Source organism: Coregonus lavaretus (assembly GCF_964263955.1).
Source record: "Coregonus lavaretus genome assembly, chromosome: 31".
Classification (NCBI taxonomy): Eukaryota; Metazoa; Chordata; class Actinopteri; order Salmoniformes; family Salmonidae; genus Coregonus; species Coregonus lavaretus.
In genome coordinates this window covers 30,864,774-30,885,201 of record NC_140018.1, presented here as the reverse complement: position 1 = coordinate 30,885,201, position 20,428 = coordinate 30,864,774, and the positions used below count along the sequence as shown (strand labels likewise).

General features: G+C 45.4%; 1 protein-coding gene across 1 annotated transcript in view; it reads right to left on the bottom strand.

Annotated features, from left to right (window-relative positions):
- LOC311106550 (AT-rich interactive domain-containing protein 1B-like) overlaps window positions 1-20,428 on the bottom strand; it is a 126,104-nt gene that overhangs the window by 35,145 nt on the left and 70,531 nt on the right. Inside the window, exons 5-7 of the mRNA XM_084148930.1 lie at window positions 9,724-9,967; window positions 8,531-8,620; window positions 4,099-4,272 (exon numbers count right to left, since the gene is read on the bottom strand). Coding sequence (XP_084005056.1) covers window positions 4,099-4,272; window positions 8,531-8,620; window positions 9,724-9,967 — 508 coding nt within the window. The remainder of the gene's footprint in view (window positions 1-4,098; window positions 4,273-8,530; window positions 8,621-9,723; window positions 9,968-20,428) is intronic.

Genomic DNA, 20,428 nt, shown 5'->3' with positions numbered 1-20,428 from the left:
TCTGATAGGCTAATTGACTGACATCATTTGAGTCAATTGGAGGTGTACCTGTGGATGTATTTCAAGGCCTACCTTCAAACTCAGTGCCTCTTTGCTTGACAGCTTGGGAAAATCTAAAGAAATCAGCCAAGATCTCAGGAAAAAATTGTAGACCTCCACAAGTCTGGTTCATCCTTGGGAGCAATTTCCAAACGCCTGAAGGTACCACGTTCATCTGTACAAACAATAGTACGCAAGTATAAACACCATGGGACCACGCAGCCGTCATACCGCTCAGGAAGGAGACGCGTTCTGTCTCCTAGAGATGAACGTACTTTGGTGCGAAAAGTGCAAATCAATCCCAGAACAACAGCAAAGGACCTTGTGAAGATGCTGGAGGAAACGGGTACAAAAGGATCTATATCCACAGTAATACAAGTCCTATATCGACATAACCTGAAAGGCCGCTCAGCAAGGAAGAAGCTACTGCTCCAAAACCGCCATAAAAAAGCCAGACTACGTTTTGCAACCGCACATGGGGACAAAGATCAAACTTTTTGGAGAAATGTCCTCTGGTCTGATGAAACAAAAATAGAACTGTTTGGCCATAATGACCATCGTTATGTTTGGAAGAAAAGGGGGGACGCTTGCAAGCCGAAGAACACCATCCCAACCGTGAACCACGGGGGTGGCAGCATCATGCTGTGGGGGTGCTTTGCTGCTGGAGGGACTGGTGCACTTCACAAAATAGATGGCATCATGAGGAAGGAAGATTATGTGGATATATTGAAGCAACATAAAGACATCAGTCAGGAAGTTAAAGCTTGGTCGCAAATGGGTCTTCCAAATGGACAATGATCCCAAGCATACTTCCAAAGTTGTGGCAAAATGGCTTAAGGACAACAAAGTCAAGGTATTGGAGTGGCCATCACAAAGCCCTGACCTCAATCCTATAGAAAATGTGTGGGCAAAACTGAAAAAGCGTGTGCGAGCAAGGAGGCCTACAAACCTGACTCAGTTACACCAGCTCTGTCAGGAGGAATGGGCCAAAATTCACCCAATTTATTGTGGGAAGCTTGTGGAAGGCTACCTGAAACGTTTGACCAAAGTTAAACAATTTAAAGGCAATGCTACCAAATACTAATTGAGTGTATGTAAACTTCTGACCCACTGGGAATGTGATGAAAGAAATAAAAGCTGAAAGAAATAATTCTCTACTATTATCCTGACATTTCACATTCTTAAAATAAATTGGTGATCCTAACTGAACTAAGACAGGTAATTCTAACTAGGATTAAATGTCAGGGATTGTGAAAAACTGAGTTTAAATGTATTTGTCTAAGGTGTATGTAAACTTCCGACTTCAACTGTATATACACTGAACAAAAATATAAAACGCAACATTCAACAATTTCAAAGATTTTACTGAGTTACAGTTCATATAAGGAAATCAGTCAATTGAAATAAATGAATTAGGCCCTAATCTATGGATTTCACATGACTGGGAATACAGATATTCATCCGTTGGTCAAAAAAAGTAGGGGCGTGGATCAGAAAACCAGTCAGTATCTGGCGTGACCACCATTTGCCTCTCCTTCGCATAGAGTTGATCAGGCTGTTGATTGTGGCCTGTGGAATGTTGTCCCACTCCTCTTCAATGTCTGTGTGAAGTTGCTGGATATTGGCGGGAACTGGAACACGCTGTTGTACACGTAAATCCAGAGCATCCCAAACATGTTCAATGGGTGACATGTCTGGTGAGTATGCAGGCCATGGAAGAACTGGGACATTTTCAGCTTCCAGGAGTTGTTCACAGATCCTTACGACATGGGGCCGTGCATTATCATGCGGAAACATGAGGTGATGGCGGCGGATGAATGGCACGACAATGGGCCTCTGGATCTCGTCATTCAAATAGTCATCGATAAAATGCATTTGTGTTCATTGTCCTTAGCTTATGCCTGCCCATACCATAACCCCACCGCCACCATGGAGCACTCTGTTCACAATGTTGACATCAGCAAACCGCTCGCCCACACAATGCCATAGTGGTCTGTGGTTGTGAGGCCGGTTGGACGTACTGCCAAATTCTCAAAAACGACGTTGGAGGCAGCTTTTGGTAGAGAAATGAACATTACATTCTCTGGCAACACCTCTGGTGGACATTCCTGCAGTCAGCATGCCAATTGCACGCTCCCTCAAAACCTGAGAAATATGTGGCATTGCGCTGTGTGACAAAACTGCACATTTTAGAGTGGCCTTTTATTGTCCCCAGCACAAGGTGTGCCTGTGTAATTATCAAGCTGTTTAATCAGCTTCTTGATATGCCACACCTGTCAGGTGGATAGATTATCTTGGCAAATGAGAAATGCTTACTATAACAGGGATGTAAACAAATTCGGGCACAACATTTTAGAGAAATAAGCTTTTTGTGTGTATGGAACATTTCTGGGATCTTTTATTTCAACACTTTACACATTTTTGTTCAGTGTATAAATCTTTGTGTGTGACACAGATCAGAGACTAGGTAAACCCCCCACCCTCTATATGCTCCCTCCACCTCCACAGAAACATAGTCTGGAGTCCCAAATGGCACCCTATTCCCTATATGGTGCACTACTTTTGACCAGGGCCCATAGGGACATGTACTGCTCAGGGCTGTTGCATAGATGCTTATAGATAGTTGTGAAGGGGACCTCTGTTTTAGGCTTTCTTTAGGGGTGAGACGTTGGAATCGAGTTATTTGAATTACTGGAGACATGCAGCGCGTCGCCAACCCTTTGGTTGACTGGATGAAAGCCTAGTGTGCAGCAATCATCAATCTACTCTGTTGTTTCAGCTGAGGAAGAAAACCAACCCATGAACGAATGTGTGTGTGCGTGTGTGTGGGGTCATGTGCGTACTCATCTGGAGCGGGGGCTCACACACACATTGGGTCATTATAGTAATCCATCTCATGTGTTGTGCCTTTATGATGAATGCGTGGCCAATGTGTGTGTGTGTGTTTTCATAGCTCTGGTCCTCGCCCCCACCCTCTCTCCCTGCTCCAGGAGCCTGATTAATAGTCCTTGCTGCTCTGTGTGTGTGCCACTGCTCTGCTCTGTTGCCCTGCTAGGCCTGGAGTCTGGCTCTGAACACCTCACACTAGACCTGGGTTCAAATACTATTTGAAATCTTTCAGATACTTTGAGCATTTGCATTAGCCCACCTGGAGTGCCAGGTTGGAGGGGTTTGGAGTTTTGGGACCATTCTATTGGTTCCATTGCTCCAGGCACGCTCAATCAAGCCCAGATAAAGTATTTGAACCCAGGTCTGCTGGATAGCACAGCCAGCCACAGAGAAAGAGATGGAACAACTCTCCTCCATTACCCCAGCCCTGACACACACACACAGAGACGAGAGAGAGAAAGAGAGAGAGAGAGAGACATGGAGTACAGTATATGTAGAGAATGGGAAATGTGGAGGTTGATTGGAGATTTACTTCGCTGTGGAAAAAAGCCCAGCTCTCTCCAACCGTGTAGAAACGTGTGTTGGAGTTGGGCCACAGGATAGTCACAGCACTGCCACCATTCCACTAGGCGGCAGGTAGCCTAGCAGTTAGAGCGTTGGGTCAGTTACCGAAAGGTTGCTGATTCAAATCCCAGACTCAACAAGTTGGAACAAATCTGCCGATGTGCCCTTGAGCAAGGCACTTAACCCTAATTCTGTAAGTCGCTCTGGGTAAGAGCGTCTGCTAAAATAGTCTTCTCCCATACTGTATATAACTGTTAGGAATTTGTATTGTGAATTGTCTACTGTATGCATTGTTCTTGTCCTTTTTCTTAAACGCCATTTTAAACGTGTACATGACATTGCAACAAATTTTTCCCACGGGGAAAATTAAGTGAGTTAAGCAAAGATTTAGTCCTTCTATAGCCCAGGCTAGGGTGAACAAACGGGCTACACTGTCTTACTGGGCACCGACATACTCATCAGTCTCTAGCGCGGAGGAAGTGCCCCTAGACTCTGATCTTAGGTCAGTTTAGCATTTCCCCTAATGGTTAAGGTTAGGATTGGGGGAGGGGAAGCTGATCCTAGTTCTGTACCTCGGGGAAACTTCACCCTGGATCGGAATATTACCTTGGGGGCCGTAATGGCCGGTCTGGGATCCGAACGAGGGGCCAGGGCCCCCCTGCTGCTGCTGATAGGAGCCCGGGTGCATGGAGCCCCCCGGGGAGGGGTGAGGGGACATGGGGGGCCCCTGGCCTGACTGCTGGGGGCCTGGGGTGTTCCGCTGCATGGCAGGTGGGAACCCTGCAGGGAGGGACAGGGAGATAATCTGTTAAATTCATTCAAATTGAGAACAGAACTACAGGAAGGTTAGAATGGGGGTACATTTTGCTTTCATAGACTCAATGATTTGAAAACCCAATTGTCAATTTAGCAATTCTGTTCAATTTAAGTGAACTCACCTCAATTGAATGGTAACACTTAGCCTTGTCTGTTGAAAAGTACTACCAAATGCTACACCGAACGACCAAATAAACATTTAAATTGATCTGAATGGGGCGCCAAATACCACAAGAGTTAATACAGCTTCCGCAGAAAAGGTCTCTCATCTGTTTGAAAGGTGAACTTTTCATCTCACTTGATCAAAACCACGTCTAAGGGCACAGTAGTGAGAAAACCATTTGAATACAGTACCTCACTACCACTTAAAGGGATAGTTCACCCACATTTTTACATTTTTACATTTTTAGTCATTTAGCAGACGCTCTTATCCAGAGCGACTTACATGAGCAATTAGGGTTAAGTGCCTTGCTCAAGGGCACATCGACAGATTTTTCACCTAGTTGGCTCGGGGATTAGAACCAGCAACCTTTCGGTTACTGGTACAACGCTCTTAACCACTATGCTACCTGCCGCCCAAATTACCACCCAAATTACATACTGTTTCCTTACCCTGTATCAGTGTTTCCGTTAGCCGGTAATTGCCAGCTTTTCTCCGATAAAAAAAATGAAAAGCCGATAAATATAATTGCTGCTGTTCAATTGTCTGGGAGCAAAAAATTATCCCATTGCAAAATAATGCATTTTAGCCAATTAATCGATTGAAATACCAGTTGATGTAGCACGAGAGGTGAGTGAAACGTGCTTTAATAAGCCAAATCATTGCGCAACAATTCTAAAAGGCAATCGCATATATATTATATATATATATATATATATATATATATAATATATATATAAAATAAATAAATAAATAAACATGGTCACGATTAAAAAGAGCTAGGCCTACTATAAATAAAAATTCAACTGGTAAATTGAAGCTCGCTTCCCATTCAAGTGCATTGGCAACCAGGCAGGCTTCAGATTGTCACTTTGCAATGAGCTGGAGACATGCATTTTGAAAACGGATATCATCTCTGTCACATGAAACCCCTCACAATGGTTTTTTCCCCACTAATCGCATTATGGAACGAACATAATGAAATTAGCGTAGTCTACTGCCCTGTGTTCGTATTTCTGTGGTTATAATGTGAAGAAATAATAGTTTATCAACATTTTAAGCTAAACGTTCTGATCTGGTGCATGAGCCTCATTGCTGAATCTTTTTTTGGGGGGGGATGTAGCCTAGGCCTACTGGTTGTATCAATTTGGGATCCATCATCCCACAACTGTCCCAGAGTCTGTTTGGAATACGCTATTTATTTCTCAAACAGAACAACTAGCTGACCAATAGAATAGGTACATTTTTCTACTATGGGGGTTAGTAGATTGACATAGGCTAGTGATTTTGCGGTTTGTTACTTGTCTTGTTGGCTGAGGAAAAGTACATGTGGACAGTTATTCTAACATAGGCGGCGCGTGGGTTTCAAGTTTGGGGAAGCTAATTTTCAGCATAAAAATCCACCTTTAAAAAAAAGCATTCCATGCATCCTCGCATTTGTAAACTTATGTAAGATAGCCTACTATTCCTAATGTGATGATTAGATAGTCATAATTTAGACTAATAATATAACTCAATCACTGTTCGCAAAAAAAGACAATGCAGTGCATAGTGGTGTAGAGCAGTCAGGCTATATCACAGGAAAATGTTGGCCTTTCATAAATACATTTCATACAATTCTACTACATTTTATATGACTGGAGACATTAACAGAATGTTTTTTAATACAACAAAAATTAACAGGGTAGACTACTCTGGGCCTATGAAAAGGGGAGACAAATACAATATTACGTCCATCAAACCTGGAGGAGGAAATTATTGTCCAAAAACAAACAAAAGTGGCACTGACCCAATGATAAAGACAGTGAATATGTCCACTCACCGGGGATATGGTCGATGTTCTCCGCTGTTGACAATAATAATAAAGTTGAGAATTTTGATAATTAAAAGACAGATTGGAGACTTTTCATTGTGTTCTATTTACAGCAATAGCCATTTTGCTTTCCAAACAGTTTGCTTTTCCATGATTGTATTTTTAAATATTGCGATATGCCTGGCTGGGTCTCTGCTTTTCACAATAATCTATTTGGTATTTGCTGCGCGCTCTTCCCAAACTGCGGGCCCTTCCGACTGTAGGCTATGCAATTTAAAACAATCCACAGTTGTTGTTTTTTAAGCTAATCCTCTTGTGGCCAAATCATGCTTTCTGGTGTGGCAGCCTATTTTGAATTATTTTATTTATTTCTGTATAGACATGAGTAAGCTATTCAGGCTATATCATTTTGGCAATTTAATTACATTTCCTTTAGGGAAAGCTTCCCCTAGCCTTATGGACCCGCCACCCATGTACTTTAACATCTTCAAATTGCTCATCGGAATTCGGTAAGAATGACGCACGCCGTTGCATGTTCTGTTAAGATGAATTACCATAAACGATACTTAAAAAAAAATATTAAACGCAACATGCTAAAATTGGATTTTACAGTTCATATGAGGAAATCAGTCAATTGCAATACATTAATTAGGCCCTAATCTATGGATTTCATATGACTGGGAATACAGATATGCATCTGTTGGTCACAGATACCTAAAAAAAAAGAAAATGGGCCTCACAATCTTGTCACTGTATTTTTGTGCCATACACGTGGTCTACGGTTGTGAGGCCGGTTGGACGTACTGCCAAATTCTCTAAAATGACTTTGGAGGTGGCTTATGATAAAGAAATTAACATTCAATTCTCTGGCAACAGCTCTGGTGGACATTCCTGCAATCAGCATGCCAGTTGCACGCTCCCTCAACTTGAGACATCTGTGGCATTGTGTGACAAAACTGCACATTTTAGACTTTTATTGTCCCCAGCACAAGGTGCACCTGTGTAACAATCATGCTGTTTAGTCAACTTCTTGATATGCCACACCGGTCAGGTGGATGGATTATCTTGGCAAAGGAGAAATGCTCACTAACAGGAATGTAAGCAAATTTGTGTATGTAAAGTTTCTGGGATATTTTATTTCAGCTCATAAAACCGACACTTTACATGTTGCGTTTATATTTTTGTTCAGTGTAAATGTGATTTCTGGCATTCTGAGCACTGTGGGTGGACGCCCTAATCAGGTTGCGCAACCAATGCATATGTACCCGGTAAATGTCTTAAATGTCCGTTAATTAAAATGCTGCCGGCGCCACATTTTCCTAACGGAAACCCTGCCCTGTAATCAGTCTATGGGCACGGTAAGACAATTAATTTGGGTGAACTATCCCTTTAACTATTTATTCATAGGCACTATGGAGGCCAAAAGAAAAAACATGACTTTCCCCTTCCCTGTGCTTCAACAGCTTGTACAGCACTCACATGCCCCATTTTAAGTAACTCCCCTCCCCAAGCTTGGGCCATGGAGTGAGTGATCATTTGTATTAATGCCACCACTGTTACAATGATCCCCTTCAGACAGTGAGAAAAAGGTTCTGTCTAGCTGGCTGGTGAGGTGTTATTTTGACTATTACTCACTGGGCCTTTACCCCCCCGGCCCCAGTGCTGGACAGCCTGAATGACATGGCCTGACAACCATATTGGCAGCCGTTGAGAGAGACATCCATGGTTCCTCTATGAAGGGTGCGTCTTAAATGGTACCCTATTCCCTGCATAGTGCATTACTTTTGACCAGAGCCCAAAATTATAACACTATATAGGGAATGGGGTGTCATTTGGGACACAGCCAGAGGTCTGGCCCAGTGCTGAGGCATTGAAGGGAGGCTGATTTATGGCTAATCTGTTGTCCTAATGATCCTATGGAAAACACCTGAGACCCAGCAGGAGAAATGGACTCCTAGAGAGACATAGGTTCACTGCTATACATCATTAGGGAGGGACTAAAGCTTGAGGTACCCATGTTCCGTTCAAATATTTCCATCATAGGGTCAGATTGTGTACTAGAGAGGGGACCTAATTTATCAAACCGTCGTTGAAATGAAGTGAGCAAAAAGCTCACGTATTTGACTCATCCGAGCGTATACGGATTTGTTGCCGATTGCTCAGACTTCATCGTTCACATGCATGGTAAATATTCTGGAAGAGGGGGGGTTGTGGGTCACAAGGTTGTGTGATGTGCAGGAAAATCTCACCTCTCTCCTGAGACATGGGGGATTGGCTCAGGGTGGAATGGGAGCCCACATCAGACACGTTCCCAGGGGTCTGGGGGGCCATCTGGGTGCCTGGGAGGAGAGGAGGGGAGGGGAGCAAACGTCAGTGGGACACACACACACGGGGACACACACCCACATCCCCAGATCTGTCATGTCAGTGTGTTGGCCTGAAGAGCAGCAGTGTGTCTAGCTAAACTAACCCCTCTCCCTGGGAGCTGTGTGTCTGGTGCCCTTTAATGAGCCCTACAGTATGTGTGCATGTGTTTATATGCAGCGGTTACCGTGGCGATAGGATGCAAAGGCCATCACAAGTCAGTTGGTGCCTCAGTGTGGGGGCTAATGGCTGACAGCTCTCCCAGAAGGGGTGAGAGTGTGTATAGTGTGTGTGTGTGTGCAGATGGCTAAATGGTCTCCCGTCGACCTCGTTATCACCACCCAGAGTAGCGAGAGAGAAAGGGTCGGGGATTAAACTGTAACTTTGGCCACAAATAAGGACAAATCTCCCCAAACTAGTCCAGCCTGGCGTCAAACGGGCAACAAGGCGCTGCACTGTGGGAGAGTAATTGTGTTAAAGTGACTCCGAACTGCTAACATAGTTTAGAAACTATTTTAATGACTGAGGCCTTTGTTTTGGAGCTGAAGCTATAGCACCTCCCCTGACTGCCCCAGCTGCCTCTACGAAACCAACAGACTTCTCTCTCCCACTGTGACTTACTATAGAGTCACTAATGCAAAAGAAGTTCAGAAAGAACTGCCTGTAATGAGACAAAGGAGCTATTTTTCCTCCACAGTTGTGCCAGTCATGACAACCAGAGCTGTGCTGTTCCAGCTCCACTGTGGCTGTCTCAGAACTGCTCTCTGAAATATAATGGCTGAAATATTACAAATACAGTTACTGTATCGAGTCTGGCAAACTGGCCCTTACTCCCTGTCCGGAGTGTGATGTGTCTGTGTGAGATGTGGTAGAGTGTTTGAAGGTTACTCCTAGACCTAGTGGTCCTCTGTAGCTCAATTGGTAGAGCACGGCGCTTGTAACGCCAGGGTAGTGGGTTCAATCCCCGGGACCACCCATACGTAAAAATGTATGCGCACATGACTGTAAGTCGCTTTGGATAAAAGCGTCTGCTAAATGGCATATTATTATTACCTAGGTGCAGGGTTTCGTTCTATACCTGGGACGCTGGCGGGGGAGATGGGGCAGGAGCGTGATTGGCTGGAGCCAACGGGGGATCCCACGGGGGAGGGCGAGGGGCCGCTGCGCAGGCCAGGGAGGCGTGGGGACACGTGGGGTGAGAAGGGCGACTGGGCCGGGTTACTCTGCTCGCCCTGGCTGCTGGTGGACCCCGAAGCACTAACCGCTGAGCTGCTGGCCACCTCCGTGCCCGTAGGAAGGTCATCTATGGAGCCAGATAGGTCCTGGAACAGAAGAGGAGAGAAGAGAGGAAGGTTAGTGTGAGGCAAACCAAGCCGTGTTCACGCGCACAAAACGGAAGAAAAACGGACTGAGTGAGCGACTACCTGGACTAGTCCAATAACAAAACGCTCATTCGTTTTCAGTTGCAAAACATTTTAAAATGTCCTCCGTTATGTGCTTTAAATGAACATGACCCAGGAGAAATTCTGACTTCGAGTCAGTCTGCTGAGGTCAAGAACACCTTGAAATACAAGCATTAAGAACCTCCACCAGTAGGTAGTAAAATCTTTACCAGTTACTTGATGACTTGACATAACATCTAACATAGACGGAGAGACATTGTAGTGTTGGAAATCTCTCTTGATGTCCAGGAAGACTTTACCCAATTGAGTTAACGCAAAACCAGGCAGGCGGGCGCATGGTGGAAAATATTCTCCCAGCACTGCAGTCAGGCTAGACTTCTGTCTATTCCCTACTTAATGCACTACTTTTGACCTTATAGGGAATAGGGTGCCATTTGAGACGCATTCTCTCAGTCTGTACTACTGGCGCTTTCACAGTGGGAGAGAAACAGCATCATTGCAACAATCACCAATTTGCCTACATGTTGAAAAACTAACTGGGCAGAAACACCTCAGGCATTTAGACAAATTTGGCCAAATTACACCCCAAAGACAGCCACGCCAACGGCCTCAATGTCACATCAGGAGTGGAGCCAAAGTTTAATACTGCCAACGAGTTGCCCTCCAAAGTGGCATGGGACCAAGTTATTTGCCTCTCCTCCCTCTCAGCTACCGATTCCTGTGGAAACTGTGCGGTCGGTGCTAGGGCTGTGGCGGTCATGACATTTTGTCAGCCGATGATTGTCAAGCAAATAACTGCCGGTCTCACGGTAATTGACCGTTAATTTACATAAATACATTTAGCATCTCCTGGCTTCCACACATAGCCTACAAGCCACTGATGCAGACCTTTGGAACATCTACATTTTAGTCTAATAATTCCATTTAATATAGCCTACACCATCACAATAAAACCACTTTTTGGGGGGGAAAATGTATATTTCAGAAGAACAGAATAGCATACTCTGAGTTGTCCTTATGTTAGGCTCTGATATGGCTATGCCATATGGCTGTGGGCTACACTAGTTCATTTAGCAGACATGATTTGCGTAGAATTCGTGGCATTATTTTATTTTATAGTATGAAGAATACAATTGAACATAGCTGAATAAAATAGAAAGGATATTTTCTCCAAACGATTTCTGAGGGAGTGCGCAGATGCGGCTATTCTGTGTTGAGAGATTAACAAAGAAACAGGTCCTCCTATATGCTTAATTTAGAGTTATGCAACTTTAGTTGTGATTCAAATGTTGGCCTATATATTTAGATGTTTTAAACATTCTAAGGCTGCATGATGCGACTAATGATGATTTGAAAAAAGTTGCATGAAAGGCATGAGCTCTGCTTTGTTTCTTGTGCAGGCTGAACACATTTCATCAGTCTCTCATTCACAATTTGACAAGCACTTGATAATGCCTCAAATTTCCCGGCTGCATCCCCCTAGTGTGGCCGTAATGCCCCCTAAAAACATCCAGTGGCCATTGTGCCCTTGGGCTGAATATAATAATTATAATTCCCTTCTCCTGGCTGCGTGTTCCGAAGCACCTCTCACTCACATGGCTCTCTCTGATATCTCAATTCTTATTAGCCAATGCTCGTCACGTGATCAGGGTCTTCTCACAGGCATCTATCTCAGTTCCGAAGTAGGCTACAAGTGAAGACCCGACACGTCAGGGACACAAGATGAAATGTGTTCAGCCTGCACAAGAAACAAAGCAGAGCTCATGCCTTTCATGCAACTTTTTTCAAATCATCATTAGTCGCATCATGCAGCCTTAGAATGTTTAAAACATCTAAATATATAGGCCAACATTCTTGTAGAATTCCGAGGCACATATTGAAGATGTTAGAAGAACTGTCCACATTTACTTTTCGTCAGCCAACAAGATGAGTAGGCCTAACGAACAGCAAAAGCACTAGCCTATGTCAATCTACTATCCCCCATAGTACAAAAGTTGACCTATTCTATTCTGTGCGAGAAATAAATATTCCAAACATAGTCTGGGACAGTTGTGGGATGCGATAGATCCCAAATTAATACAACCAATCGCATCAAAAAAACGTTTAAAAGCAATGAGGCGGATGCAACATATCAGAACGTTTAGCTTAAAATGTTGATAGGCTATTATGCTATTTTTTCACATTATAAGCGCAGCAATGCGCACATGGCAGTAGGCTATAAGCGCGAAAAAATTGTGAAAGTTCTTCCCCAAACTTGAAACTCACTCGCTGCCTATGTATGCCAGTTAGGCTCTGCACCGGTTGTAAAGCGAATCAATGTGGTTAATTTTAAGAAGTTATTTGGTTATACAAACATTATCAAAACATATAGGCCTATGGGCTAGGCTACATGAGGTGGGGGCTATGATTTTAAGAAGTAGCCACAAAAAAAGGCTTGCACTCTTTCTTGCCTTACTGCACAAAAGCTGGGCAGGGATGTAGCTCAGTTGATAGAGCATGGCGTTTGCAACGCCAGGGTTGTGGGTTCGATTCCCACGGGGGGTATGAAAAAAATTAAAAATAATAATGTATGCACTAACTGTAAGTCGCTCTGGATAAGAGTGTCTGCTAAATGACTAAAATGTAAATGTAATAACATATCATTCACAAGTGATAGGCTAATATTGTCACCCATCAGACTATTCTTGATTTAATCTTGTCTTTACATATACTAAATAATATATATGTGTGAAATTTGTTTTGGACCATTATCATGCACCTGTATCGGAACCGGGGCAAGGGAAAAAAATACATGTCATCTGTGCACTTAAATAGCAAAGGAGGACGCTTTTCCCGTGGTTAGTTTTCATGCCAGCCAGGTAGGCTATACTCCTGTTGTACATTTGCGTTGATGTCAGAGTGATTAGAGGGACAATAGAGTACAGAGTACCAGGCAGTTAGCAAGTTGGGTAGGCTACTAATGACCATCAGCAGCATCAGAGCTTGGAGAAGCCTAGTTACCGTGACTAAACAGTCACGTGGAATTTGACTGCGGTCATGACTCGTGACTGCCGGTGTGGTGGTAATACAGTCCCCGTAACATCCCCGCTCAGAGCTGGAGTAGGCGCCTGGCGGACAGGCAGCTCTCACCTACGACCTTTCATTATGACACAATCTGAGGCCATAACAACCACTTAGACTTTATGATCAGTCACTTAAAACACACACACACACAGCAGTTAAGAGTATCTCTGCATTAAAAAAATATATACATCTTCTGCTATCAATCTTAGTCTACGTCAGCCAATTGTACTTGAATGCAATGCACCCTACTGTGCAGTGGGATTCCTCTCCTCTCATTTGCACTCCTCTAAAGCTCCAAATGGGTTCCGAAAGTATTTCTACTTCACCATCACAGAAGCGGGTTGCATCATTAGAGGCATGGGGGGTTGGTAAAAAGCCCAGAGCCCTGGTCAAAAGGAGTGCACTTTGTAGGGAATATGGTGCCATTTGGGACTCGGCCAAGGCCTTCTCTTCAGTTTTCAGCATGTGTTACATATTTCAACAAACCCTTTATTTCAGTTTGAAAGGCATTGGATGGCCACTTAAACCTGTTTGCATATTCCTCAAGACTTGTGCCGCTTGCATGATTTATGGTTATAATTATTCACATTCGTTAGGGGCCTCGGCTTGCTAAATTTATGAATATAATTATTCAGCCTCATTGGTCATTCGTGGTTTTAACCTCCTCCCTTCCCTCATCCCCCTTTCCACTCGCGACTCTGCAGTGAAACAAGGGAAGGATAAATTAATTAATGCGGGTTCTCTTTGGTGCTGAGAGAACCAGAGACGGGCACAGCAGTAGTGCCCACATGCAGTCCACTCCTCTGTTCACTCTTTCCATGCAGTGGTACCCTCGAGTTTGGGCCGCAGCCGTGTAAAAGAAAGCACCAACAGAGAACCATTAAATTGCTACAGAAATGCTTTAAACTGAACTTTAAAAAGGAGCCTAGTACACTTGCACCACATCGCAGAGAAAGACAAAGTTGCCATTTTGTTTAGCTATAGTATCTTGCTGATTTCCCAGCACTCAGAATGGCTCAGCCTATGTGTGTGTGAGCTTGTGATTCACCAGACAGCAGTATGCTGACTGTGCAGTGTGGGGGAGTAAGTACATCCAGAACATTACTGTCCTCTCTACTCATACCCTGGCTATGTGGACACACCGCACCAGGACCAAGGACTTATAATCAAAGACAAGCCCTCCCAAATGGCACCCTATTCCCTATATAGTGCCCTACTTTTGACCAGAGCCCTATGGACCCTGGTCGAAAGTAGTGCACTATAAAAGGGAATAGGGTGCCATTTGGGACAGACTAGATGAAACCCGGGGATCTAAACTAGCTATGACCCTGAACACATTCACCAGAGCACCCGCCATTTTCTTCTCTTTCATCCCCCAGCCTTTTGATTCTGTCCATATAGTTTGATGAAAGAAAAGAGTTTGCCTTTGAAAAATGTGCAATTGAGAAAATACTGAAAGCCGAGGAAGGCCAGGGGGACTGCCTGGGCCTCGCCTAGATCTCTCCCCCATCAAAAGTGTCCCTGATTGGGCCTCCTGAGAAGCAGTAGGGGGCAGCAGCGGTGGTGGAGGTAGCCCTGAGCAGAACACTGGTGTGTACGCACACGGAGACATTCACAAGGCTGATGAGGGGAATCAGACTCTCCCCTACTGTGAAATCTGACAATCTGAAAGGAGCACTGGCATATTAGGTTTGATAAGCGCTCTCTGGAGACTGTGTGTGTGTGTTTGTGTGTCTGGAGACTGTGGGAATGTGCCTCTGTGCGGAGTGATGGATGGGTGATTAGACAGCCTCTAGAGGGGAGAGTATGCACGCGCACACATACTCTCTCTGGGGTGGGCAAGAGGCACAGTCATGCCATGTTCAAAAGAGGACTGACTGGCTATTCTTCTGAGGACAACTTTAGATGAGTTTTCCTCAGAAGAAACAGCAGACTCAAGCACTGGTGCAGAATGGTAATGTGAGAGAGAGCATGAGAGCGAGCCTTTGTGTGTGTTATAGTGTATGTGATGTGCACAGATGACAGAGAGACGAGGTTCTTCCTCAGTCTTCAGCACTCTGAAAACCAGTTCATGTGCACACTGTGACTGCACCTTCCAAAGCATACTCCATAAGCACTGCCTTAGCAATACGATAATAAAAAAGGATACATTGAGATGGGGCTGAAATAGAACCTTGTGGTACTCCTTATCTTTCTCCCCTCTTATCCTGTCTGCCATTTAGCCCAAGGGTTAGTGTGATGAGTGAGTCACTCTCCTTCCCGCCCTCACAACACAACAAACGCACGTACGCTCGGCCCTCCGGGGAAAACTCACACTCACGCCCAATTAAATATTGGACAGCCAACAGAGGCTTTTTGTGGTGTCACCGTTTCAGATGGCGCCCATCACCGTGGCTCTGGATGCCTCGGTCTCTGTGGAGATATTGCGGGCAGGCTAGAGCCAATCAGCTCCGGGACTGAATTAACCAACCACCAATGAGGAATGGGGATGGCGTCATAAGGAGAAGAGAGGAGAGGCTTGGGGGAGGTAATAGTTGCTGGCAATAGAATGGAGTTATCTCGGAGGAGTTACGAAGAGCGGCATCAGCATTTGCAATCATGAGTAGCAGTCAGACGACAAACATGCAGGGCTGTGCTGGGAAATAATTTAGACTTAATGACAGAGTTTAAGAAATAGTGGGGAACGGGGACAGCAGCAATCTTACTGATTTCTCTAAGGGTGCCTGTGTGTGATTGAGGTTGAGCGTGTGTGTAAAAACCAAATATAGCTGAGAAGTACAATTAAAACAATATATTCCTCATTTGGCTTGAATAGAGGTGCGGGACATGTTTGAGGGAGATGGGGGTTTGTGTAGAATAGATTTACCATTACGATCTGGAACAAAAGAAGAACGAGGAACAAGAAAAGAAAAAATCTGAAAAAAATCTGGAATCTGTCCAAGACTTTCATCATCTTTGATGTTGTAGATGAAAAAAGCGCAATTTAGTCACCATAATTACCTTCTCCCTTCGCTCGCTCTTCCTCCAGCTAATCAATGACTGAGGGAGGGACAAGACAGAGAGCGGGAGAGAATGAGAGAGAGATTGAGGGAGCAGCAGACATCACCACTGGCTGCCTGATCCTGGTCCCGCCACCCCTCCCGCTCTGCCACTGCAGTTGGCACGGAGCCAGCTGGCGCTTTTGTCTGCCACCGTGGTAACCGGCAGTGGTAACGGTTAGTGCCAGTCTGGTGATGGACAGACAGGCGCAATGACTGCCCATATTCTAGTCTGTGTCCCAAATGGCACCCTATACCCTATTTAGTGCACCACTTTTGACCAAAGCACTATATCGGGATTAGGCTATTTAGGGCACTATATAGGGAAAAGGGTGCCATTTGAGACACATCCCTAGTCCCCACCATAGCCCATTCTTCCGTTTATCAAAGGTCTAGACGGAATATGTCCCCCACACAGAACCTATAATCTGCCACCCCACACCCACTATAGGAGGATGAAGAGAGAAGCCTGTCTGACGGTATTCTAGTGATCCTCCTCTAGCAGGACATCCCAAGCCTTCAAGGACCAACCCAACAGGTCCACATCGTTTCTGACTACTGGAAACCAAGCCTGTATGTTTATTTCATGTTTGATCATTTTGTCCCTGGCCACGTGTGTGCAGCCCATGGCCGTATTCATTAGACACCGAACGGAAGAAAACCAACTGAAACAGGACGGGACTATCTGAAATATGTTTGACTGTTTGTGTTGCAAATTAGTTTCTGTTGAAAAACGTTTTGCTATGGTGTACACTAATGAATACGACCCATGTGTTCCACTGTGAAACGGACTGGATTTTTAATTTGACCCAGAGCTGGAATCTCCCTGGACACCTTTTGTTCTTGGTTTATTCTCATGGTGACGCAGTACGGTGAGGCAATGGGAGAGGGGATAAAGAGAGAGAGAGAGAGAGAGAGAGAGAGAGAGAGAGGAGGAGCAGGGGGAGGGGATTGAGGGCACACTCCACCTCAAGAGCATCACTTCTGCTCCGAATGAAAGAGGCTTTGCTTTGAAATGGAAACTACTGGCTCAGCAGATGCTTTGAGAGATGAGATTGGTAGAAAGATAAGACAGAGAGAGAGAGAGACGGGTAGAAAGATGAGTAGAGAAAGAGAGGGTGGGGGGGTTGGATAGACTGCAGGTAGAATAGACAGAGTAGCTGGTTTGAGACTAGGATGATAACACACATCTCATCCCATCCCATCCTAGGTTTTAGAGAGAGCGTGTGAGAGAGAGAAAGTTTGCTAGACGACAGATGAGGGATAAAGCTGATGGCGGCACACACAGACTGCATCCCAAATGGCACCCTATTCCCAATATAGTGCACTAGTACCCTATAGGCTCTGGTCAAAAGTAGTGCACTATATAGGGAATAGGGTGCTATTTGGGATGCAGAATAGACACAGTTTAGGCCTCTGTGTCTGTGACCTGCTAATCTGATCTCTGGTAAAGCCCCCATGTTAACCTTCACTTTCCTTTGCAATGGCATGGGCCCTCTCCAGAGGGTCGTCTCACCCCACGGCAACATCTCATTGGCAGACTCACCTGTCTGTCAAGAGTCTGGAAGGGGACAGTCTTAAAAATTCTGGGGATAAGGTGTGCAACCAAGGGAGTTTTTCCTCCCACACGGCCGACATGCAAATTATACTGGTGCGAATGCGATCAATGTTCACCCGTGTCAGACTGCTCCAAACTCTAATTCACATATAAGCGAGGGTACTAAGTTGTCCCGCATCTCCCCAATATAAATAACCATATAGGAGACTGGGGTGGGAGGGTTACTTTTACTGAGATATAAGTATACAAATATAAGATGTGTCATTGATCATTTCAGTATATGTTTATACAGCTTAAACCAAGCCATGCTTCTAAGGCATAATGGATATCAATTCTGCTTCATTCCTATAATAGTCTGTGTACAACCTTCCCTCCAACTACAATATTATTTCAGCTTATATTTAATCTTACAATGCAGTCTTAGATCTAACAGCACAGCACATTGAGTGGTAGTGATATAAAGATCAAGAAATAGTGGGGAGGGAGTCTTTCCCTCCAATTCTTCACGTACGCACACAGCGGGTAATAACAGACAGCCCTGTGCTGCTTTTCCACCTCAGTGCTGTGGTGGGTTTGATGAGCTATTGCTGAACGGAGCTTGGCTCCCTGTAGAAGCTCACAGAAGAGAGGAGAGCAGAGGAGAGCAGAGGAGAGGAGAGCAGAGCAGAGGAGAGGAGGAGAGCAGAGGAGAGGAGAGCAGAGCAGAGGAGAGCAGAGCAGAGGAGGAGAGCAGAGGAGAGGAGAGCAGAGGAGAGGAGGAGAGCAGAGGAGAGCAGAGCAGAGGAGAGGAGAGGAGGAGAGCAGAGGAGAGGAGAGCAGAGCAGAGGAGAGCAGAGCAGAGGAGGAGAGCAGAGGAGAGGAGAGCAGAGCAGAGGAGAGCAGAGCAGAGGAGGAGAGCAGAGGAGAGGAGAGCAGAGGAGAGGAGAGCAGAGGAGAGCAGAGCAGAGGAGAGGAGAGGAGGAGAGCAGAGGAGAGGAGAGCAGAGGAGAGGAGAGGAGAGCAGAGGAGAGGAGAGGAGGAGAGCAGAGGAGAGGAGAGGAGAGCAGAGCAGAGGAGAGCAGAGCAGAGCAGAGCAGAGGAGGAGAGCAGAGGAGAGCAGAGCAGAGGAGAGGAGAGCAGAGGAGAGCAGAGGAGAGCAGAGCAGAGGAGAGGAGAGCAGAGGAGGAGAGCAGAGCAGAGAGGAGGAGAGGGGGGGAAAAAAAGAGGAGAGGAACACGGCACTGGAGCTCCCATCCTCTCTCCCCCATCTGCCCCTGGGACCCAGGCCAACCAATGGCAGCGCGGCAGCCCATCCCCCCCGCCCCTTGCCAACAGCTCAGCCAACCAGCTCCCAGCTATGCCTGCCTCGGCAGCACACACCCCCACCCCTCTCGCTGCCTGCCTTAGTCTCCATTCCTCCCTCTCTCGTTTCCCTCTCGCTCATTTTCCGTCCCCCTTGTGCACATTCTAATTATGGGGAGTGAGCTGCGGCGCACGGAGGAGAGAGAGAAGAATCAAAGGAGCTACAGAGAAAAAGAAAAGGAGAAATGAGAGAGAGAGGAGGGAGGATACATTCACAGGATGTAGATCAGCCTCTAGGGCTCAAGATAAACAACACTCTCCTTTCAGTCTGCAAGTAAATTAGAATGCAGTGTGTGTGTGTGTGTGTGTGTGTGTGTGTGTGTGTGTGTGTGTAGGGGGACACACTGCATTCTAATTTACACCCTGCATTCCCACACTCCCATTCACTCCCTCAAATACCACAGCCCCACTATCAAAGCACGGGCACAGGGGAGAGGACGGGAGCCTAGACATTGAAAGAGGAGCGAAAAAATTCAGAAGACGGAAAAGAGAACGCAGGGGGAAGGAGGAGGGGAAAAAGAAGGGAGAAAAAGAATGTGAGCGTATGTGTAAGGGGAATGGGAACTGCAGAAAGAACAAAAATGATTGAGGAACGTGAAAGAGGGAGGGGGAGGCTGGTTGTTTTAGAGAGGAGGATGTAGCTAATGAAAACCACTAGAGAACAGCAGACGAAGAGAGACGAAGGAATCACAGAACGAGGGCTTTTTGCCTTCTCTTCCGCGCTCTACTCCGCTGTAATCTTTCAACTCAGCAGCCTCCCCCTTGCCTTGCTGGTTTATTTATTGCGGTGCATTTTTCTGCCTCTGAAATGAGTTCTGAGCCCCCACTAGACCTTTTAATCATCTTACGTCTCATTCTCTGTTTGTTCGCTCTCTCGCTCCTCTCCAACTCCTATTCTCCCACAAGTAAACATTAGTCAGTTCCATTGTTTTGTCATTCAAATATTTATCTTTCCTTAACCTATCGTTTTCACAAAATGAGCTCTGGATAAAAACACACCAAGAGGCACTGCCTGTGTGTGTGTGTGTGTGTGTGTGTGTGTGTGTGTGTGTACGCGTTTCCATCTACGGGGGCTGGTACCAGTGTCTCACTGGGCCATGGCTCCAGCGGACCTGCTCGAACTTGGAGCCAAGGCAATGTCCTGGGTACTTTTCAGCTGGCATTTACATAATGGCTAACTGAACTTTAACACTTCACAAAAGCAACAGTCTTTAATGATGCAGAGGTTGTTGATTCTGCTCGCCCCGAGTCTTTAGTGTCACACTCCTGATGGAAACACAATTACACTAGAGCTTACATTAACATAAAACACTGGCGGCCCACTGATGTGGGTCGAAGTCTAGATGAAAAAGCACCAAGGAAAATAAGTTACTCCATTAG